At 41.1% G+C, this 23,963-nt stretch overlaps 1 protein-coding gene across 4 annotated transcripts in view; it reads left to right on the top strand.

The window, feature by feature from the left end:
• Positions 1-23,963, top strand: part of PCCA (propionyl-CoA carboxylase subunit alpha) — a 358,591-nt gene that overhangs the window by 60,606 nt on the left and 274,022 nt on the right. For all 4 annotated transcript variants that reach the window (XR_010302383.1, XM_064143822.1, XM_064143820.1 and 1 more), the window contains exon 7: positions 18,670-18,801. Coding sequence is in view for 3 of the 4 variants with exons in the window: in XM_064143822.1 (XP_063999892.1) it covers positions 18,670-18,801 (132 nt within the window). In the remaining variant the exon portion in view is untranslated. The remainder of the gene's footprint in view (positions 1-18,669; positions 18,802-23,963) is intronic.

Genomic DNA, 23,963 nt, shown 5'->3' with positions numbered 1-23,963 from the left:
TCAGCAGGAGCAGGGAGGTCATTCTGCCCCTGTACTCTGCACTGGTTAGACCTCACCTTGAGTACTGTGTTCAGTTCTGGGCCCCCCAGTTTAGGAGGGACACTGAGATGCTTGAGCATGTCCAGAGAAGGGCGACGAGGCTGGTGAGAGGCCTTGAGCACAGCCCTACGAGGAGAGGCTGAGGGAGCTGGGATTGGTTAGCCTGGAGAAGAGGAGGCTCAGGGGTGACCTTATTGCTGTCTACAACTACCTGAGGGGTGGTTGTGGCCAGGAGGAGGTTGCTCTCTTCTCTCAGGTGGCCAGCACCAGAACAAGAGGACACAGCCTCAGGCTGCGCCAGGGGAGATTCAGGCTTGAGATGAGGAGAAAGTTCTTCACTGAGAGAGTCATTGGACACTGGAATGGGCTGCCCGGGGAGGTGGTGGAGTCGCTGTCCCTGGGGCTGTTCAAGGGAAGGTTGGACGTGGCACTTGGTGCCATGGTCTAGCCTTGAGCTCTGTGGTAAAGGGTTGGACTTGATGATCTATGAGGTCTCTTCCAACCTTGGTGATACTGTGATACTGTGAAATCTCTCAGGCTATATTCTTCCTTTTTAAGGACTTCTTTTCCTCCCATAGTTTTGATAAGTATTACTACACATACTTTCCAACATCTAATTCATAAGTGAAAAATTCACCTTGCTAAGGATTTCCAAGTAATTCTAGCCTAAAACAGAAGTTTGATTTCTGGAATGTCACCATTTTCATGTAACTTAGCTGAAATGCTAAAAAAAATTACAGAATGATGTGGTCTTATTTACCATCTTGAGGACTTCTGAAATGTCAGTTTGCATTAACTAGTCTCTGCACTACTCAAATTTCTAACTTTCTTTCCCTGCTTGCCATCTCAATTTCTGTGGGAAACTTTGACAAGAAAGAAATGTCAACTTTTCAGAACAATTTCAATCATTTAATAGGCTGATTTCCTCTGCAGGAGAAAACTTTGAGATTTAGGCCCTTGTCCTGCAACTGTTTAAGCATGCTTAATTTCAAGCACATGCTTGTTTACAGGATCCAGATTTGTTTGTCTAATTACTTCATAGCATGAGTGAAGCCAAGACTGTCCAACTCTCAGGCCCATCTGTTAGGAGGGAGAAACTCGGTTGTGGTCGTTCCAAAAAGCTGTTCCACCCTTAGCCACCAGACAAAATGTATCTTTCAAATCCAGAAGTGGTGTTACTTAGGAATACATGGCAGATACTTTTGTCTTAGCATGTTATCCTGATTTCAGAATGGTAATTTCGTAGGGGTGAGGACCACAAGGGCATCTCATGTATTACTTCATTATAAATGACTATAAATTCCTTAGTACTACATGTTGATAAATATTATTGACTTGTTTTATTTATGACACTGAGTTAATGAGAGATTGTTATCCCAAAGCTGTAGCATTGTGAGTGTTGTAATACTGCTATTGCATTTTGCTCAATAGATTTTGAATGTGGCCAAAGCCGCTGTTATTTCCTCATGTTAGCCAAGAAGCAGCGCTGCAGGCTGGGGTTGGAGTCCCTGGAGAGCAGCCAGGTAGATAGGGACCTGAGGGTACTGGTAGACAGTAGCTGAACATGAGCCAGCAGTGTGCCCAGGTGGCCAGGAGAGCCAGTGGCATCTTGGCCTGTATCGGGAACAGAGTGGCCAGCAGAGACAAGGGAGGTTATTCTGCCCCTGTACTCAGCACTGGTCAGGTCACACCTTGAGTGCTGTGTCCAGTTCTGGGCCCCTCAATTCAAGAGAGATGCTGAGATACTGGAATGTGCCCAGAGAAGGGTGTCGAAGCTGGTGAGGGGCCTGGAACACAAACCCTATGAGAAGAGGCTGAGGGAGCTGGGGTTGTTTAGCCTGGAGAAGAGGAGGCTCAGGGGGGACCTCATTGCTGTCTGCAGCTACCTGAAGGGAGGCTGTAGCCAGGTGGGTATTGGTCTCTTCTCCCAGGCAACCAGCAGTAGAATAAGGGGATACACTCTCAAGTTGTGGTGGGGGAGAGGTATAGGCTGGATGTTAGGAGGAAGTTCTTGTCAGAGAGAGTGATTGGCATTGGAATGGGCTGCCCAGGGAGGTGGTGGAGTCTCTGTCCCTGGAGGTGTTGAAAAGCCTGGATGAGGCACTTAGTGCCATGGTCTAGTTGACTGGCTAGGGCTGGGTGCTAGGTTGGACTGGCTGATCTTGGAGGTCTCTTCCAACCTGTTTGATTCTATGATTCTAGGTCTAATATAGACATACTTCTGAAATAGTTTGGAACTTTTCTAATATTTAATGGTGTTTCTGATCCCATGTAGTTCTTTGGTTTTATTTTTAAACCGAAGGCAAAGGATGCTCGCTGAACTGCAAGAATACGAGAGAGTAAGACCAAGGCTTGGTGGAATATCTGGATTTGTAAATACAAGTCTCATTACCTAAGGATAAAATAAATAGCATTAAGATTTTTTCAAAGTTTGCCTACAAAAGTCTGTAAGCCTGTTTTCTTAGTTGAAAGTACACATTGCAGAGGACAGTACAAGCACACATGTCTCTCTCAATAATATCCAGTGTAGACTCTATGTAAGTTGCACATAGAGGAAGAAACTGGAGTGAGAATTAGGTCTTTGAAATCTTTGAAAGGAAAAAATGAATCAATGAATTTTTCATTTACTTAAATGCAGTGTATTGGGCTTCTCCGTGGGCAGCTGTAAGAACTAGTTATCCTTCATTGCAGGGTAATTAGTCTACATTTTTCTCCAAGGAACTGTGTGCAAGATTTACATAAGAACGTCATCTGTTAGGTAGTACTACTACATGCATTGCTTTACAAATAGTGAGAGAAGACTGGTGCTGAACACAGTTCTATGAAGTGCTGTATTTTTTTCTACTGTGTTGTGTGATGTTGTTATCCTGTATTTGCTTGCTCAGCTGATGAGAAAGCATCACAAAAGCACTGCTTTATCATCCTCCCTCTCCAACTGTAACTGCTACTCCCAAGTGCTTTCATACCAGTGCTAGCATAGTGAATTCCTTCTTGTCCCAGCACTCTGCTGTATGCTGTGGTAACCTCCCAGTACAATCAAATGATCTTGAATTCAGAGATTATAATCTCTGTATGTTTGGGGGTTTTTTTTGATAACACTTTAAAATTAATCTTCTGGGTATCTGTTTTTATCTGTGGAACTAAAGAAACGGCATACATTAGTGCAGATGTAGAAATAAATGGCTAGAGACAGCAGCACTACCAGAGAAGAAAGAGCAGTATGACTGCTCTGCTTTCTATCAAAGAAATGAATGTTAGGAGGTTCAGTAGGAATATCTGTATTCCTATGTCTCAGGTGATTTAATATGCTCTTACCTTGTTTTTTTTAACAAGGATTGTGCCAAGTTCTTCATTGTGTTGATTTCTGTAACCCTCTTTACCTGGGCAGAGCTAATAATTTTTCTGATATTCTTCTCATAGGGCTATAAAGTAGATAAGTTTGGAAGGAATCTCTGGAGTCCTAGTTTGTCTTTCAAAACAGGATCAACAGGAACAGTTTACTTCTGACCTTATCCAGTTGCCTTTGGAATAGCTCCAAGGATGGAGATTCCACAGCCTCTGTGGGCTACTCATTTCTGTTTGGCTACTGCCTTCCAATATGCCTTGCCGTTGTAGATTGCAGCTATCTCATGTGTCAGTCATATTATCCCCACTGCCGTAGCAGTACCTCTGTAAACCCCAGGTTGTGACTGTTGGTGACTCTCTGCCACAGCATCTCTGACCAAATGTAATTTTGAGTTGTCCTGCTTGTTGCTTTTCTACATACTTCTCTCTGTGTGCCCCGTTATGTGTTTGACAGTGCATTGACCATTGTCACTACTGCCGCTGTTCCTTCTAGGGGCTGTCCCTCAAATCCTTTAAGCATCCCATGCTCCTTTACCTGAGAGTTCCCAAAGTGATCACTGCATAACTGTACACGTTCAACCTGTGGTGTGGGAGGCAGGAAGAATTAAGACCTAGAGTACTGTCTTTTGGAGTTACTGCTCTGTGACAGTTTGCTGTGACCTACGGGACTCCTGTCTTTGAGGTGTTATAATGTTTTCAATCTTCAGCAACTGTTGCTCCAGTCCTATCCTTCCTTTACTTGTCCTGTGCTTCCTTTAATTTATCAAATGTTCAAGAATGGCTACCAGAAGATGCCACTTTAACTTATTATCAGCCATGGCAGGTATTTAGTAGGAAGTGGATTAGTGTCTTCATGTGAGAGTGGGGAGGATCCTAAACTATAGCAGCCAGCTGAGAGAAGGGAGCTCTAGCTGGGTAGGAAGGGAGCAGCTTTAGGTGGGTAGGATGGAGTTACTTGTGTTAGAATTTGGTCAGGGCAGTGGCCTTAACAGGTTGTCTTCCTATTGAAAGTGTTGCTTATTGGGTGCTATTGTCTTTTACAGTGTTTGAGATGTTACTTTGCAATGTAGCTGTGTACTTTGATCAACTCTGTTTTATGAATATGCACAGTGGCTATTAAGAAGATGACTCCAGGGTCATTTCTCTTCCAAGCTATCAATATCATGGTTCCTGGTGCTTAAGTCATCAGTAAATTCAGGTGATGTGAGCTTTCACAGTCACCTTAAGTTTTAATTTGGTTTTGAGTATGCAGTATAAATGTAATGATTGTTACTTAATTTAGAAAGCATTGTAGAAAGTTTAGAAAAATGATGGATTTTTTTTCAGCAGGAGTTTTTTTTTCTTCATGTTCTGATTTATTGATTTTTCTTCTTTTTTTTTTTTTTTGGTACTGAGTGTTTCATGTTTTTTCATGTCTCTTCCCTTGAAAAATAAAAGCTATGGCATTGCAGAGTGCACTTACTGATCAGGCTACATGCTTGTGTTCTATACTAATTTGCAAAGCTTGGCATGCATCTTTAGGACAGGATAAATAGTATGGCTGTAAAATGAACCTCTGCATATTTCTTCACCTGCTCTAACGTTGAGGCTTTTCAACCCTTACTTTATTTCTTTCCTACTAAAGTTAGCATCTGGTAGTTTGTAGACAATTTTCTGTCACAGACGTTGGACCTTGGTAATGTGAGATAGTGGCTTGGCTAGGAGGATGCTCCTCTGTTTCTCCCTCTCTTCATTCTGTCCTGCGTTTTCTCCATGAGTGCTTGGTTTTCGTTTAGAGTAATGTGTATTTTGTGTTAAATATCTCATTGAGTGTTCTCTGCCAAGGTGAAGATCCTGTTTTACTTTTTTTCCAGGCTGAAAACCAAATGGTCTAGAAAATAAAATGCTGCTAGCTTTCTCTACTGAATTCGGTACAGTAATTCCAAGTGTTGCTTTTTGACTGAACAAATAAAAAATACCATGTAGGTTGAATCCTAATTAAAAATGTTGTCAGTTAGTAGATCTATTGCACTTGAAGAATAAATTGTCTTTGGAAGTAAAGTAGTTTAATAGTCTTGTTTGGCTATCTGACCGTGGCTCAAATTTATTCTTTAATTGCTAAGATGGAGTACTGTGTAGCACATCAAGCAAGGAATCTATCTTACTCTACTAACCCCTTCAGGATGGCTTTGTGCAGCCCTGGCACATTACGTTTTAAACGCAGAGTTTGTATCAATGACTAAACATGCTGCTTTTACATCAGGTGAAATCTTGTGTGGTCACGCAACTGATCAAACTTTTTTGTGTCGCATGAAAAATGAAATGGTCTTCATGAGACTAGATGGTTGGGAAGACTAAGATTACACTTGTTAGTGTTTGCCATTTCCTTTGTGCATACCTGATTTCTTCTCTTTATCTTCGTGTAATCAGCAGTTATATCCACTTCCAGGATCTAATTGAACGTAATGGAGAAAGAGGTTGGGCTGTTAAGCTTCCACATTCTCTGCTCTTTGTGCTGCTTCTGGTGCTACAAAGAGATGAGTTAACATAAACCTGAGTAGGCTGTTTAACCTTCTTTCTCTTCTGGAAATGTAGATGCAATAACATTTGCAGCTGAAAAGGCTCATTCGCAGTTTCTAATGTTTAAGGATGCAAATGAAGCATTTTGTCTTTTCTGTCGCCTGGAGGTGTTAAGCAAGGAAACAGAAAGACGTTTCTAGGATTAGTTCCACAGATTTCTTTTATCATGTAAAAACCAAGGGTGGTTTCAATGCCATGAAGTGAAGAAAAGCAATATGGAAACTATCCAGAGAAAATTCTTACGTTTGGTTTGTTTCTCCCTAAATTTTCTGGGTATTCATTACTACTAGTACAGTTGAATACGCAAACTTTGCAGCACAGCAGAGCGAAGTTCCTGTGACTGTAGGTTGAGTGGTGCATGTAATGTTTTATAGGTGATGAAGCAATTCATCAGTGACTTGAGGCATGTCATACAGACTACTGTATGTTCAAGTTCTATTTGAGAAATGCTTGCAAAAATTTCAACAATTCAATATTGCATTTGGGTTCTGGACAAAGACAAAATATATGATGCAAACCACCTAAAGCTTTAAAGTGTTTCAGAATCTATTGTAATTTCAGCTTCATGATCATATCCAAAGTGAAAGCTTAGAAGTACAGAACCCCAAAGGTGCTTCTTGGTCTTCTCAGTGTTTTGTAGCTTTCAGTTCTGGGAAGCAGCTGCTTCTGTTCTTGTTTTCACTTCCAAAGATAGGACCTGAAAGCTAAATACCAGGGTTTGTTCCCTTCTCCTTGGACCTGTAATGCACACTGTAAAATGTTCGGTTAATGAGACTTTTATAGTTTAAAATGCAGAATTAATTTACTCTTTGAACATATGAGCTATAGTAGGAGTTCACAATGTGTAGTTTAAGGAAGAAGTTTACAAATGAGTTTGATTCTTGCAGTTGATGTCAGATTTGCCACTTCTGTGGAATGAAAGGTATGGCTTTAAAATTTCTTTATAAGCTATTTTCTGTTCAGCACTTGTGCTTAAGATGGTTCTGGCTGTTGCCTAGTGTTTATGCAGAAGCTCATGCACCTTTTCTGAGGTGGGCACACTTTTTGTGTGACAGCGGGGTTAAGGAGCCTTAGGCTGAGTTTATACTGGATCAGCAACTTTACCTTTTGCTTAAGCTAAGGTTTAGAGTTGTCTAACAAATTGTTTTTTCCTTCTCCACACTCAATATATACTACATTTTGAAAAACACAAATATGCTTCTTATGATATGTAGATAAACGCTGTTCCTGCATTCTTAGCCTGATTTAGAGAAGATGCATCTGGGCCCTGGGTATGACTTGTTTGCATTTGGTCCCTCAAAAATTTGTCTTGGCGTACTGGTATCTGATTAATGTATTTTCGTGGCTTTGCATGGTTCAGTATAATTTGGGGACCAAGTGTGCTAGTTTGAAGCTAGCTAGAATGTTTTGGTGAGAAGAACTAGATCACAGGCTGTGAAAGGAAAATAGCAGTGATGTCTACTTCCCTCAGAGTCTTGCTAAGGAGTTTGGTAAGAAGAAATGAAAACATTAGAATAACACTCTCACCATTTTTTTTCTCTCACTCTTGCTTGGGCTGCTGACTGAGCTGCATGTCTTTAACACACCCTTCCATTTGGCTTAACCCACCTTTGCTTCTTAACCTCTTGGCCGAACCTCTATTCTTCTTTAGGACTGGGGTAAGGTTGAGAGGGGCAGGGGGAAGGTGCAGGGGTGGTTGAGAGCCCCTCCTGGGAACTCAGGTTTCTGGGAGGGGAGTTGTGTTTCTGTATTACCTTTTACCTTGTCTATTTCTGTATACAACTGTATATACTGTAAATATCTGCTTGTATATTGTGCTAGCTGTAAATATAAGCTTCATTTATATTTCCAGAGCTGGCTGAGACTAGTCTGGGTGATTTCTAAAATGTAGGGGGGCAGGGAACACCCAAACCGTCACACCAAGGCAAACAGATTCACAGCAGAATCACAGAGTATTAGAGGTTGGAAGGGATTTTGAGAGGTTCTTTAGTCCAACCTCACTGCCAGAGCAGGATCATCTAGAGTAGGTCATATAGGAATGTGTCCAGGTGGGTTTTTAATGTCTCCAGAGGAGATTCCACAACCTCTCTGGGCAGCCTCTTCGATGCTCTGTCACACTCACAATGAAAAAGTGCTTCCTTATGTTGACGTGGAACCTCCTGTGCTCTGACTTGCACCCACTGCTCCTTGTCCTATCATTGGATATCATGGATAAGAGCCTGGCTTATCCTCCTGACACTCACTCTTAACATATTTATGAATATCAATTAGGTCATCCCTCAGGTATTTATTAGAATGATGGCTTAAATAATGGCCAAAAGGGATTTGTTAGCACATCTTTCTCTTCATGTAAAAGTTTAAACATGGAAGCTGGTGTCTGTGTTCTGTTTTCAAGTATGTCAATGTATTTGATTTAATTTTTTTCAGTTACTGTGAAAGTGTTTTAAATTCAGTTTTAAGAAGTGATACAAGTTTCTTGCAGCTGCATTCAGTTTCAGGTAAGGCTTTTTTATTCAGGCAGCTTTTTCCTTTCTAGAGAAACACTTTCAGTGTCTGTCTTTCTCTTAGGATACATGCAGAGAGTGCAGACATTTAAAATGGCACAGTATTACAGCACAGGTGATGACGTAGTTTGAGTGGTGGGTCTGGCCTTTAAAATGCAGCATGTTTTGGGGCTGATTAACAGTAAGCTTTTTATTTTGAAGTAGAGCTCAGAGCAAGCACTGAGATCTGTCAGGCTGAGCAGCATTTTTACCTCCATCTACTTCTAGCCAGTAGTAGAAGTAGCCACTCTCCATCACTTTCCCAATTGTCTGATGACTTTATTTCTGAAGTTAGTTGTTATCACAGTCTACTTGCCAGCTGCTTAGGGTGATTGTAATACTACCCCAAACTCTCAAAGGAAACAGAAGCTAGATGTCCAGAAATAAACCTGAGACAGGTGTAGTTGGAGAAAAGTGAGATTCTGCAACCCTTTTCCCTCTAGCATGTTTGTTCGTCTGCTTATATCCCATCCTGTATTTTCATAGAATCATAGAATCAACCAGGTTGGAAGAGACCTCCAAGATCACCCAGTCCAACCTAGCACCCAGCCCTATCCAATCAACTAGACCATGGCACTAAGTGCCTCATCCAGGCTTTTCTTGAACACCTCCAGGGACAGAGACTCCACCACCTCCCTGGGCAGCCCATTCCAATGCCAATCACTCTCTCTGGCAAGAACTTCCTCCTAACATCCAGCCTATACCTCCCCCACCACAACTTGAGAGTGTGTCCCCTTGTTCTATTGCTGGTTGCCTGGCAGAAGAGACCAATCCCCACCTGGCTACAGCCTCCCTTCAGGTAGCTGTAGACAGCAATGAGGTCCCCACTGAGCCTTCTCTTCTCCAGGCTAAACAACCCCAGCTCCCTCAGCCTCTCCTCATATTCTTTATGTTCCAGGCCCCTCACCAGCTTTGTTGCCCTTCTCTGGGCACATTCCAGCACCTCAACATCTTTCTTGAATTGAGGGGCCCAGAACTGGACACAGGACTCAAGGTGTGGCCCGACCAGTGCTGAGTACAGGGATAGAATAACCTCCCTCGTCCTACTGGCCACACTGTTCCTGATGCAGGCCAGGATGCCATTGGCTCTCTTGGCCACCTGGGCACACTGCTGGCTCATCTTCAGCCTACTATCTATTCACTGAAGAGGTGCTGTGCTGTTCTCTTCTGAGTCTGTACAGAAGGTTGTAGTTTGTTGTGCTTTAGGGTCGTTCATTGCCAAATGCTTGTTCTAATGAAGGATGCTGTAAGTGCTGTCTCTTCTCTCTTTTGTATGCATGTGAATGTATATGCATGCTCTTAGGATCGTTTTTGCTTCAGATCATCTGCTTATTTCATCTTAAAGAAGACTGGAGGAACTCTTAACTTGCTGAACTACTGGGGAGATAGGATTTTTGGTGATCCATGACAATACCTAGGCATGTTGCTGTTCTATTTTAAGCTGGAAAAGGCTTAAGTCTGCACAGATGAGGTTTTCTGCTTGTTAGTATTAAACTTGCATATTGATGCCTGGTCAGGTGACTGACTTCTATATACGTTCTTTATTCTGAACCTTCAGAATAGCAGCAGCAGGGGCCAACTGTTTGAGTTTATAGATTGTTTCTGTGTGTAGTTGGCAGAAAGCTTCAGTGTGTTCTTTCACATCCATCACATTCTGCTGTAGAATGTTTTCCCAGTTCAGTATTTCCTAGATTGAGTGGATGCTGCTTATAATATATTCTTACAGTATATTTCCTATGAGAATTCCTTCCCAGTGTTGAATGGACAGTTCCTGTCCTGAAAGATGATCTGTTACCTCCCCACCTGTCTGAACAGGTGTCAATGGCTGGGTTGTGGTGGGTTTTTTTGGCAGGAATTCTGAATCTTGTTTATCTTTAAATGTTTATCTGGCCAGATCAACTGGATTTTTCTGTTCTACTTGGTTATTTTTTAGGCTGTTTAAACCTCTTTTGGACCTTTTGCTGCCAGCTCTGCTTCCAGCACTGGATTTAGCCTGTGTGACTTAAAAGCTTTTTAGTCTAACTAGCAATTCCAGTCGTCCATGAGCTGTGCTGTTTATCTTCTTTGCTTTGTATGTGGCTGCAGGGGCTGTTTCCTTCTAGTGAGCTGTAGATCGTATTTGTGGCATGTTTTAGTGTTTCTGGATCTCTGATGCTGCTTGTGATTACCAAGCTACTTAAGCCACTTCCCCATTAGCTGTGTCATTCCCTTCCATACTTCAATGATTGGCTGTGTGTAAAAAGGGCAGAAAAATTAAGGCAGTTGTGCTGTAGTAGAATGGTGAAAGGCTTAATCAGCTGCATACAAGTACAGATTTTCCTGTGAAGAAAACTTAGGTTTGGGACCAAAGCCATTCAAAAACTAGATTTATAAGAATTTCTGCTGGTCTCCTTATCTATGAACCTTCCTTCATAACCTCGTTCACCAACAAGTTCTTAAGCGTGGCAAGTTTTTGCCCACGCTTGCTGATCTTGCCCTTATCTCACTGAAACAGAATCTTGCTTCTGCTTTTCTCCTGCACTGAAGTTGTTCTATTGTTTGACAGCATATAGCAAAGAGCTGGTTCAAGCAGTGGATTTGATGCTTCAAACTTCAGCCATTCTGTGATTCAGACAGTCCTTCTCAGAGTAGCTATGCTCTATTTTAAACCCATCCTTACAACAGAAATGCAAACTGAAACAGAAAAACAAGGTGATGTTGCAGTACACAAACCCTCATCACCTGCCTGAGAGTTTGAGGGCATGCCTTTCCCCAAAAGAAGATCCTTGTTCCCAGTTGTGCGCCCCAGTGGCTTATGTGGTCCTTTCTCTACTGGCCATTAAACTTCTCTGTTTAGAGGATTTGAACTTGTGAAAGCAATGGAAAACACTTATCACAAAACACTTGAGGCCATTGTCTGCCATGTTGGTCAACTAGGTCAGCCCAGGAATGCCAGAGCCTGCACTAGAGAAGGAGCATAGATGGGACTATGGAAAAGGTTGTGCAGAAGGAGAGAGAATGGGAAAAGCAATCAGATTGGCTCAGTTACATCCCTGGGTGCTCTTGACATACTTCAGGCCTACCTAGCTAATGGTGATGGGGTTAACCTCTTTTCTTCTGAATGAATTATTACTTTTACTGTCTTCCAGTAAGTAGTACCATGAGTTTGGGTGATCTTTAAAATGTCCTTTGCAAGTCTGACTTGGAGAATGTGTGATGTAGTGACTGTATGCAAGACATAGTTTGGGTTCTCCTGTGCATTTCATGACGTTTTTAAAACCAGCTCTTTTTACTTAAAATTTAGTTTCAGTAAGATGGAGCAACTCCAATTGCACCTGAGATCTCTGTCCTCTCAGTCATTTCTCCCTCAGAGATAGAAACATTTTGCTACAATGAGCTATATCAGGTACCAGGGAAGGAGCAAGTACAAAACATGCATTACTGCCATACATTCTGTGTGGTGAGATAATTATAAGGGGTCTTGCACCTGGAAGCAGCTGGGCACTTGGAGTGTATTCTGCCACATCAGCAAGCTGTAACTGAAAGAATCCCTTCACCAGACCATCACGAAAGAGAAAACACAAGATTCTTGATAGCTGTGTTTTTGTGTGTTCAAGACCTCCTTGTTGGTTGGAGCTGCTCTTGTTAAGCTGTTGTTATGTGCAGTTTCAAATATCTTGGCTTCAATGAGGACACCAAAAAGTGTTTAATTGTCCATAACTAATGTAGTAAAAGACAGAGGAAAAGTTTTAGTATCACTTGTTTTGTCTAGAGCTGGGTTGGACCTGTTCAGTCATTTCCTGCAGGGCTGGGAGGCTTGGCAGCAAGCTGGCTAGTTTAACAGATATAAACCCACAGAAGAGTGTATGTTGCCAAGGGAGCTACTGTGTATAAAAGTTTATTATGCAGTTTTCCCTCCTCCATACTTTCTATGTTTAGTTCTGCTTATGCTGCCACTGAGGCTGAATCTACTAGTGACTATATAATACAGTAATTATGAGTATCTGTATTCATTATTTCCAGAAGGAGATAGCAAAGGAATTTCTTAGGAGCAGTCAATTCAGTTATCTCAGGTCCACAGGAGTTTTGTCAGATGGACAAGCCCTTTCCAAGTGTTGGGAGTATGGTGATTTACATTAACATAGGCCTCTTTTGGCCACTCTGTTCCCAGGGCAGTCAGACACAGCTGACAGACTGTAAAGGTCACATACAGCTCACCACAGACTTCCCAAATGGATTTTCCAGATCTTGCCTTTGCTTGTCCTACTTTGACAATGTTTAGTTTTTGCTATATTTAGGGTCCTGCTTTCCTTGAGCATAGAATAAGGCTTTTGTCTGGCTTAAACCCCAACAAACAAAAAGACACTTTAAAAAACTCCCCAAACAAAACCCACCAAAACAACCAAGGGAAGAGACAATGAACTGCTTGTGATTCTTACGGTACTGCAATTAAACCAACTATTGCTGCTCTCCAAACCACAGTGGTCTTGGGGAAAACCTCTTCAATGTCTACCACTTCAAGAAACAAAGAACTTTCTTGACATAGAATACATTCTGAAAATGTTCTTCCATACAACATTCCTTGTCTTTCTCTACTTTTGTGCAGAGAGGTGATGCATAGGTGTTACAGTTGTCTCTGAAGCAAAAGCTGGTTCATGATTATCATGAAACCTGTTAATAAGTTCCTTGCAGTCAGTAATTAGTCTTTAAGGCTGAAGTGTGCTGCTCAATATCTGGAGGAGTAATATCTGCTCAATAACTTCAGAGAAAAACATGTTTGATATGCAGTGTATAAGCTTGAATATGTATAGCAGAGGTTCTAGTGCTTGCTACTACAGTGGCAAATGTGTGTGTGGATAAACTGTCATTAGGCACTGACATATTCTTGTGCAATTTTGCCTGTCCCATGTGTTTCATTATTAAGCATGGCAATGGATGAGTGCTGAGAGGTGTGCTAGTTTGAAGCAGGGTAGAATGTTTTGGTGAGGAGAACTAGATCATAGGCTGTGAAAGGAAAACAGTGGTGATGTCTACTTCCCTCTGTGTCTTGCTGAAGAATAAATGAAGACATTAGGTAACACTCTCACCATTTTGTCTCACTCTCTGGCTGGGCTGCTGACTGAGCAACATCTCACTCCCTATCCTCACCTTCCACTCACCTTTGCTTCTTAACCGCTTGGCTGAACCTCCATTCTTCCTTGGGACTGGGGTAAGGTTGAGAGGGGTAGGGCGAAGGTGCAGGGGTGGTTGAGAGCCCCTCCTGGGGACTCAGGTTTCTGGGAGGGGAGTTGTGTTTCTGTATTACTTTTTACTTTGTCTATTTCTGTCTATAACTGTATATACTGTAAATATCTGCTTGTATATTGTGCTAGCTGTAAATAAACAGCTTCGTTTATATTCCCAGAGCCGACTGAGCCTAGTCTGGGTGGTTTCTAAAGTGAGGGGGGGGGGGCAGGGAACACCCAAACCATCACAACAGGTTTTTCTTGTGATTTCTTTTTGGCACTTTCTGTATGAAGTACTAATGTCTCTTAGTACATTACATGGGAGTACTGTCAATGAAGAAGCTGGGGTATTTAATTGGGCGATGAGCTGAGAAGGCTTGAGCTACATCTTTGAGTAATAGGAACTTGAATGCCTATACCAAGACTTGCAAGAGTTTGTCTAGTAGCTCCTTAAGCCAACAGGCTTTCTTGTGAGCTTAGCTAGAGTTAGTTGTGAGTCATGTCAAAGATTGCACATATTTTCTGTCTAAGAGGTAGTCTGATTGTGTTGGCTGGAAATGAGTGGATCCTCCATGGTTTGTTAATTTATTTCTGATTCATAGATGTTGCAGCATGCAGAGTTCTGTAGTTCCAGGTATCTTGTGATATCACACTGTGTTAAAATACTTTGTTTCAGATTTTGTTGCTGGGAAATAACTGGATTCAATGACTGCCCCAGTTGAGTAATCATATAGGGAAGTAGCTGGTGGTACTAAGCTGCTGCTTACTCACAGTTGGAGTAGTTCTGTTCAAGGTGCAAAGGTTCAGAGCAGTTAAAGCCAGGAGATGCATGTATAGACTAAGTGTGGTTTGTGAATTCTGTGACATAGGTTGCACCACCTTGTATTTGCATTGCAGTAATGTGAATCTGCTGCACATTTGGTAATTAACTTTTCATAAGTAATGCTGGTTATGTCCACTTAGAAATATTACAGGTCTCCAAGAATCATGTAGCAAATATACTGGATGCAGCAGGCTGATTTCTTGAAGTGGCCTGGAGTGTTCCATCTCAGGTGGTTCATAAATTTCTTCTAAATGATGCTGTTCTCTCCTTATCCAACTCACTGCGTGGACATGGAGCGAAGTATGAGCTGGGCACTGTGAAAGTCCATGCTACCAGTGAGTGAGAGTAGACAGTAAGTCAAGCAATATGTTCCCTGTGTGCCTTTCATTGGAAAGTTGCACGCTTGCTGATGCTGTGAATGTAATTCCCATCTTCTCCTGTTACCTCCAGTTTAAGTGAAGATTTCCTTATTTTCTGATAGATGAGTCAGAGAAGGAAGAGAAATGGTGTAAGACCATTGGATGTAGACTACAAGCTGGAAGTGTTGGATGATGTATGAGAGCAGCAAAAGTTTTGGCCCTGCTATCTTGACCTCATATGTTTTAAATGATAGACTTTGAAAAGAGAGTGGCGAGAGGAAGCAATACATGAAGTTTGAAGCAACATTGATCAGGATGCAAATGCTCTGCAGAGACTATAGAAACAAGATATTTCTGGGTTAGGAGTGATTCAGAAGGATTACCAACATTTCTAGTTGCCAAGTATGCAAATGAAGCTTTTCCACAAAGCTTTTTCAGACTGATACACAGTTTGGCAGAAGGGACCTCTAGGTGTATGCAGACACCCGCTTAAAATTCTTCCACTTATACAAAATGAAGCATCAGTTTTCAGGTGGTAATCTGTTTCTGAAATCATCAACCTTAAACTTTGTCATTATGATTTCAAGCATGAATTCCTTGCTTCCTGTTTCCCTTCTCCTTTTAATTCAGTGTTAGATGATGGCCATTAAATCATATCCCAAAGTGCTGTGTCTACATGTATTTCGAATGCCACCAGGGATGGTCACTTTTTTACTTCTCTGGGCAGTCTTTTCCAATGTCCAACCACTCTTTCAGCCAATATTTTTTTCCTAATATCCAATCTAAACCTCTCCTGGCTCAACTTGAGGCTGTTTCCTCGCACACTATTGATACTAGGGAGGAGAGGCTGACCCCCACCTCACTACAGCCTCCTTTCAGGTAGTTGTAGAGAGCAATAAAGTCTTCCCTTGGCATCCTCTTCACACCAGACAATTCCACTTCCCTCAGATGCTCTTCTCTGGGCCCTTTGCTAGCTTTGCCCTTTTCTGGACATGCTTCAGTAAGAAAATGTCCTTGCAGTGATGTGATATTTGAGGTGCAGCCTCACCAGTGCTGAGTACAGGGCCACCATCACTTCCCTATTCCTGCTGGCCACATGATTCTTGATACAGGCCAAGTCCATTGTGAGTTGAATCTAACAAGCTTTTGATGTAGCTGGACTGGTGCTTTGCATTTGGCTTGGGCATCTTTGCACCAAGTTTCCTACTTTGAATGTGGGGAGGGCTGTGGATGTAGTCTGCCTGGACTTCAGCAAAGCCTTTAACACTGTCTGCCACAACAAGCTCCTGGCAAAGCTGGCAGCTCATGGCTTGGACAGATTCACTCTGATATGGGTCAAGAACTGGCTGGAAGGCTGGACCCAGAGAGTGGTGGTGAATGGTGCCACATCCAGTTGGCAGCTGTCACCAGTGGTGTTCCCCAAGGATCAGTGCTGGGCCCAGTCCTGTTCAATATCATTATTGATGATCAGGACCAGGAGATTGAATCCATCATCAGTAAGTTTGCAGATGACACCAAGCTAGGAGGAGGTGTTGATCTGCTGGAAGGTTCCTCTGCGCTACAGGCTGGGGACAGAGTGGCTGGAGAGCAGCCAGGCAGATAGAGACCTAAGAGTACTGGTAGATAGTAGCTGAAGATGAGCCAGCAGTGTGCCCAGGTGGCCAAGAGAGCCAATGGCATCCTGGCCTGTATCAGGAACAGTGTGACCAGCAGGGACAAGGCAGGTTATTCTGCCTCTGTACTCAGCACTGCTCAGGCCACACCTTGAGTGCTGTGTTCAGTTCTGGGCCCCTCAATTCAAGAGAGATGTTGAGGTGCTGGAATGTGTCCAGAGAAGGGCAGCAAAGCTGGTGAGGGACCTGGATCACAGCCCTGTGAGAAGAGTCTGAAGGGAGCTGGGGTTGTTTAGGCTGGAGAAGAGGAGGCTCGGGGGGACCTCATTGCTGTCTACAACTACCTGAAGGGAGGCTGTAGCCAGGTTGGGGTTGGTCTCTTCTCTTAGGCAACCAGCAACGGAAGAAGGGGACACAGTCTCAAGTTGTGCCAGGGGAGGTCTAGGCTGGATGTTAGGAGGAAGTTCTTGTCAGAGAGAGTGATTGGCATTGGAATGGGCTGCCCAGGGAGGTGGTGGATTCTGTGTTTCTGGAGGTGTTCAAGCAAAGCCTGACTGAGGCACTTGGTGCCATGGTCTAGTTGACTGGATAGGGCTGGGTGATGAGTTGGACTGGCTGATCTTGGAGGTCTCTTCTAACCTGGTTGATTCTATGATCTGTAGTACTTATCTCACTGTGATCTCTTGGCTAGGATTTTGGGAACTTAGCTACACAGAGCTTTTTCTATTATACTCTTCATGCCGGGAACCTGCTGACAGTGAAAAGTGACCCCCAAGCACGTTGGTAGCTCTCAGCTCTTCTAAAAGATTGTGAATAGGATAACATTTTTCCCCCAATTAAAAACAAGCACACAACCCCTCCCCCCTCCAAAAAAAAAAAAAGCCACAACACGTTTTCCTGTGTCTGTTCTGTAATAATGTACAGTGATCACATAAATATACAAAGCTTCAGCAAGTACTTCTTAAGTATCTGTAACATCTGTGGCACAAATACATGTCAGAAAGAAAAAAAATACAAAGACACAAATTCTGATGTCAAAAAGAAGTTTGCCATTATGTTAATACTGGTATTAAGTGAACTACTCATCAACTGGAAAGGAATTGTTTTGAAACATCGCATAAAATAAGGTAAAAAACTCCAAACAACACCACCACAAATAAGCAGAACCCTAAAACCCAAGAACAAAAGCACCCAATCGAAGCTCCCCAGGCCCCCCAGACCAAAACACCTCCCCCCAAAGAAAACAAAGCAGAGACCCTTCAACCAAAACAACAGCAAAAGAAACCACGACAGAACCCCCAAACCAAGTTAATGAAACAGATAGAAAAAATAATGCAAGGTGAGTTATGTTCATTCTTGTGATGTTTTCTTCCTGTAGCACAAAAGGTGGTAGCTTACCTGAAAAGTGTTCACTCAGTGATGCATCAGCAGCTTGCAGTAAAACTGTTCTGATAGCTTTGCCTTTGGCTCAGTGTTGTACTGACTCTGGAGAGGTTTGGAAAATCATCTGTGTATTTCATCAGTCAGGTCTGTTGCTGGCATAGAGAAACAGAAGGAGGGAAAATGCAGTTCACACTTCTACCTATGTCTTTAAGTTGAACTATTGAAGTATTACATGTTAGCCTCCCACCTTAGTACTGGGAACGAGTTACCTGAAGGAACTGAGGAAACATTATTTCAGTTTTTACCTTATTTTCAAAGTCTTTGGATGTGTTGAGCAAGAGACTGCACTTTAATTTTGATGTTTCATCAAGGTTTGGTTTTAGGAATGCATGATGGAATTTTTGACTGTGTTAGTTTTAGCAAACATATCTTTGTAAATCACTTGCTGCTATTTCATTGGTGAGTTAATTAGCCTCTGTTTCCCAAGGGACATTTCTAACTTTCAAGCTGGAGTATTTCCACTTTGAGCTATTTTTTTTCTTCTGTCTGGCTTTGATTTATACAAATGTTAATTGTAGGGACTTTGAATCTGTGTGTATACATAGTTTCACAAGGTCATACACATTTTTAATGAACTGACTGAAATGCTGTGTGTATATTGCTAGATGGATACAGAAAGAGGTCACTATGTCTTCTAATTGTAGTTGCATTAATCCGTTCAAAAAGATAAAAATAATAGCACTCTTTGTAAAGTTTACTTTCTAGTTGTATGCTAAAGTTATATCTTTATGGTCATTGCAGGCATCAGAAGGTGTCACCTTCATTGGACCTGACACACATGCCATTCAAGCTATGGGAGACAAGATTGAAAGCAAATTGTTAGCCAAGAATGCGAAGGTCAACACGATCCCTGGCTTTGATGGAGTGGTCAAGGTGAGAAATCGTTTAATTACTGTTTGCCCACTGTAGGAACAGTGTCTAAGTGAAAGTACATCTATTGAAGATCTGATGCAGAAGGTAATGACAATTTCACCTTCTTTTTCAATTAGATGTAATTAAAAATAGAGCAGAGATTTTTACTGGCCAGAGAGCTTTGAAGTAAAGAACGTCCTTCATAGTAAATGATGTAATAAGGACTGGTGTTATAGCACCTCTAAACATGTTTTGCTTTAACATGAAGGCAGGTAAATGTCTTATGTATGAGGTGTGGATTCAACTGTCTACACATCTTAACGTTCCTCAGGTCTTTCAGTTGTTTGGCAAGATCCTGACAGCCTTATATTAACAGTGGAACTTGTTACACTGTATGAAGCTTCCATTTTAAGGTCTGTGGCTTTGTCTGAATCTATAGTTAATGTCCTTCCTGTGATTTTAGAAGGAAGAATTTTCTACAGTGTTCTAAAAATTTCAATTGTTCCTTTATATTTCATAATGTGAAATAAAGTATGTAGTGGTTTTGGTTTATTTTCTGCTATAATGATTAAGTCCCTGGAGGTGTTCAAGAAAAGACTGGATGAGGCACTTAGTGCCATGGTCTAATTGACTGGATAGGGCTGGGTGCTAGGTTGGACTGGGTGATCTTGGAGGTCTCTTCCAACCTGGTTGATTCTATGATTCTAAGTGTTGAGTTCTTGAGATTTCCTGTGTGTGTTAATATTGTCTCTGTTAATGCAGGTAAATATACTTTTTTTCCCCTTTTAAACCCTTGCTGTGCATACCTAAACTTTTGGTTTATTACACAATGCTGACATGCTAAGTTAGATTATTTTTTTAAACAAAGTTTGAGTTGAACAAAAAAATGAGAAGTTTTTGACAACACTTAAGGTAGTGAAAGGAGAGCTTTTCAGATTGTATTTATGACAATTGATAGTCACCTCTGGTCATTGTAAATCTTTGTTATGTGGTAAAATAGGAAGTGTCAAGATAATTGGGAACAACTGAATAAAGTAATGGAATGCAGACTGTGTTTTGGGGAACAACTTGTACCAGGGCATGCCAGCCAAGTTGGATTTTAAACCCTGCGTGGAAGAAAGAAAAACCCAAACAAAAAACCCAACTAAATGGGAAAGGTAAACAGAGTGTAAAGGAATAAGCCTTCACAAAATTATCAGTTCTAATGAGGATGTCTGGAGAACTTGGCTAGTGAGAGAGAACAGTAAAATCACAGAATAGCAGAGATGAAAATGCACAAGAGAATTCTTTGTTACTTTTGATGGAATTGCCTAGCGTGTGATGCCTTACAGTGGGATACGTTGCAACAGGTAAAAGTGCAAAGGCTTGTTTCTGCTGTGGGGGGGCTCTGTGAGAATGTTAGTCTGGCATTTATGGCACTGCTGAAGTCTGGCCCCAGTGATAAGGTGAACATGGTGTTCCTTCATCTTTTTGTTGCATGTTTTAGGAGTCCTTTTCTATGTGGTCCTCTAGTGCTTGTAAGATTTAACAGCAGCTAAGCTATTATACATCAGACCCTCTGTTTTGTCTGGTATCTTGTATATTCTTCTAGAAATTCTGAAGGTAGCTTCTAGAAAAATAATTTCATTAGAAGATAACTTTAGTGGAATTTGATTATTGACTCGCTCTAATATCAGAGCAAATACATGAAATGTTGATTTTGTCACTGTGTCAAGTTAAACTTATTTGAAGGTCTGTTATCCTGATAATAAAGAGAAACAAACTTGGCAAAGTAGTGGTTAGTGAACAGATAGCCATATAACCAGTGAAACTGAGCTCATGCACTTACTTCTGAGACCTTTAATTGCACTGTTCTTTGACAGTTATCTGAAGCTCCTGACACAAAATGAAGGACTGTAAGTGATCTGGTTGGCAGTTGCCTATATGCAGTGATAGTCTTAACACCAAGTGAACTGGAATGTAGGATTGAGTTGACAACTCCAATTCTCAGCTGTTGAAAGAAACTCTGTAGTAGTTGCTTAATCCTGAAGTGTCCATATCATATCAATTTCACACACCTAGGCCTTGCACTAGTTCTGATTATCTGAAGAGTGCTGATGAAGAAGAACATGAGATTTAAAAACAAACAACACCCACCCTGCAGTATACCCACTAAATAAGTGCTCCCCATCTGAGATGGTACAGGAGAATTTTAGGTTTGGTTTAGTGCTTTGGTTACCAGTTCTGGAAGATAAAACTTTTGATAATTCTAATCCTTGCTGTGGATCTAAACACATGACAGTGTTTGTCCTCTGGTCTCTTTTCTGTGATGATGTGTCTTTTGCTGGGATGAAGACCTGAGTAATCAGATCGTAAAGGATCTTTGATTAGCTGTTTTGCCAATTCGGGCTAAGATAGGAAGGACAAAACTATGATTTACCAGGTACAATCAGAAGAGCAACACACAAGTTGTTGGAGATGCTTGGCTTTTCTACTGTTCTGTAGAAGGCCTCTTTCAGTCATGGAGTTATGAAGCTTTCAGGGCTCTTTTTCTTGGGAAATATTTAAAGGTCATCGGAAGGAGTTGTGTCTTTTTGATACTTGAATTCATGAGAGGTGGCTTCCTCTTTATAAAAGGATCTAATAAAGCTGGAAGAAAACTGCATTCATGCCTCTTTAAGTTGAGAAAGATCAATTGCACATATTCTTTGTGGATGAATAGTTAAAGCAAGCATAGAGTAACAACTTCCTGTGTTTTGTTATTCAAGACTGCACTGAATCTTTGTTACATGAAGAGTTGTCTTTATCCAGCACTTGTTAAATAATGCTGCAGATACATAGGTCCTTCATGAATAAAGAGTGTTTTCCCCCTCTTACGTTGCTTAGCACTTACACTGAAGGAGACACTGAAGTTGCTTAAGCTTTTGTAATAACAACTTGGAGGAGTTGCATGTAGCAAAATGCTTAATGAGGAGAAATTAAATTAGGAATTTGAGAGAAGGAAACCTCTCAACAGTATATGTAAGGACCTGGAAGAACTGAAGAGGAGGATGCTTGCATAATAGACACAACTAACTACTCTCATACAAGCAAATGCTATGGCAAGTATGAAACTGAGCATGGGAAGACATGGAGTGAGATTGGAGAAGGTAGTTTGTTATCAAAGAGTAACTTTCATGTGCCTGATTCGGTTTGGTAAGTTGGCTGGGGCGAGTGTTATTCGGTTTACATGTGTAAGGAACTTGAATCTGATATTGTCATCTAAAGCCAGTAGAAGTGTTCAAAGATAGTTAATTTCAAAATCTGTAGCTACAATTACTTTGATAAAACTTGATTGAGAGGGGTGGTAAATAGTCTTAGTCAAAATAATCAGTTTTAATGCATGTGAGCAATGGCAGTGCTGCCGTTAGAGCTGGGAAGATGTGTCGGCTGTAATGGGTGGAGAAGAATAAAAGATAAGAAGCAAGCAGAGGATGAGTAAGGAGTCTTAGGAGGCACTGTGGTGAAAAACTGATGAGAGAGTGGCAAGGGAAGGAAGATGCATTTATTTTTCTTTAACATTGTTTTGTTATGTGCACTTTTGTTTTAAGCCTGGTAGAACACAGCTGGATGTAGACCCAGAAATTAATATCTCTGGATGTCTGCTTAGTCTCTGATATTAGACACATTAAAATTTCTTCATCAAGGCTATGGATTTACTGTATTTAAGTTTCCCATACCTGTTTTGGTCGTATTCTTGCATTAGGATGTTGGCATTGGTATTAAATGCTCACTGTACTGCTGGAGAGGTTGTTTGAGACTAGACGTGAACGAGAGGTTCTCCAAGCTCAACACCCTCAGACGCGAAAGATCTGAGCTCTTTGTAATTAATACGATGTTTCACAGCTCTACGAGTTTCTTATCCTGGCATTCCTCTACCTCGGAGTAGTTTAGCTTTTTTGTCTCCACCTGCTGGTACCTTCCAGAGGCATGTGCACGAAATTAGGAGGTTAAACATTCTAACGTTAAATGAGTATTTTATGTCCTTTTAACTTAATGAAATAAAACAATTTGTAAAAACAATACGAGAACATTTTATAACTCTTACGACTTTTATAAACTTGTACCATTACTTAAACGTTTTTTATTTGTACAATAAAAGGTGGTGCTAAAATTATATATTTCTTTACAGTCAGCAGTTTATATTGGGCAAGTGGTACTGTAGCTGAAGTGTTTTGGGAGGAAACAGCAGTAAATCATTTAAAGAATTTTGCTTCAAATAAAAATGAAAAAAAGGGAAATCAAAATGATTTTAGTACCAGTGTAGTTTTGTGTATTTTGCAGACATACTTAAGTGTTCTGTAGTGCCATAACATTCAGGTTTTTGGCCCTTCTATGGTAAATTTTTGTAGCTATCGTACATTCTTTGCACCAAAAATCTGAAATAACTGTCCTCTTTGAGTCCTCAGATTGCTGTTGTATTTACAGTCTGCAAGTGAAATGCATGAGACTAAAGCATAACTTTCTTAGGGAAAAGATCAAAAGGCTTAGCAGAGTTTTCAATATGTCAGTTTAATTTTTTTTGGTTATTAAATAGTTTTATTCTTTAAAGCACACCCTATTTTTGTTTTCTATTTCAGAAACGCTCTTTGAAGGGCAAAGAATTGATTTGAAGGGCAAAGCATTGATTTTTGCAAAAACATTTGTTGGTATTTTTGAAGTTTGGTTTCCGTTAGAAAATTCTATATTAGAACTGTAAAAGATGTTGAAACTGTAAATTAGTAACTGTGCTAAGTCGATGACTTCAGTCTGCGGTCAGAACTGATGCAATTAGTGCTACTGATACGATGTTGCTCATTACTTAGTTGTTGTGTACACTTATAAAAATACAGTGGCAATGAAAAGTTCCCCTGTAATGATTTGCAGCTTGTCTTCCTGTGGACTGCAGTGTGTCAGTTAGCCACTTGTTTGCAGGTAACTAAGTGAAAAACAAAATTACCCTGTTTGTTTCCCCCTTCTTAATTCCATTTTGCAAATATATGAATGGATTTGCAAGAGAAAAGAAATGTAAAAGTTTCCTTCTCGACTATAATCGTGGCTCTTCATCAGTCATCACTCTTCCTGCATTTTGTTCAAGAGGCTCTAATTGTCTGCATTTGGCAGGTTTAACACTTCCTGACAGAGAGGCTATTAAGGGGAAGTATTCTCGCATAACTGTCACAGGC

This window comes from Pogoniulus pusillus, chromosome 5 (genome assembly GCF_015220805.1).
Source record: "Pogoniulus pusillus isolate bPogPus1 chromosome 5, bPogPus1.pri, whole genome shotgun sequence".
Classification (NCBI taxonomy): Eukaryota; Metazoa; Chordata; class Aves; order Piciformes; family Lybiidae; genus Pogoniulus; species Pogoniulus pusillus.
Note: the sequence above shows the minus strand (reverse complement) of the source record. Positions and strands in the feature narration are given on the sequence as shown.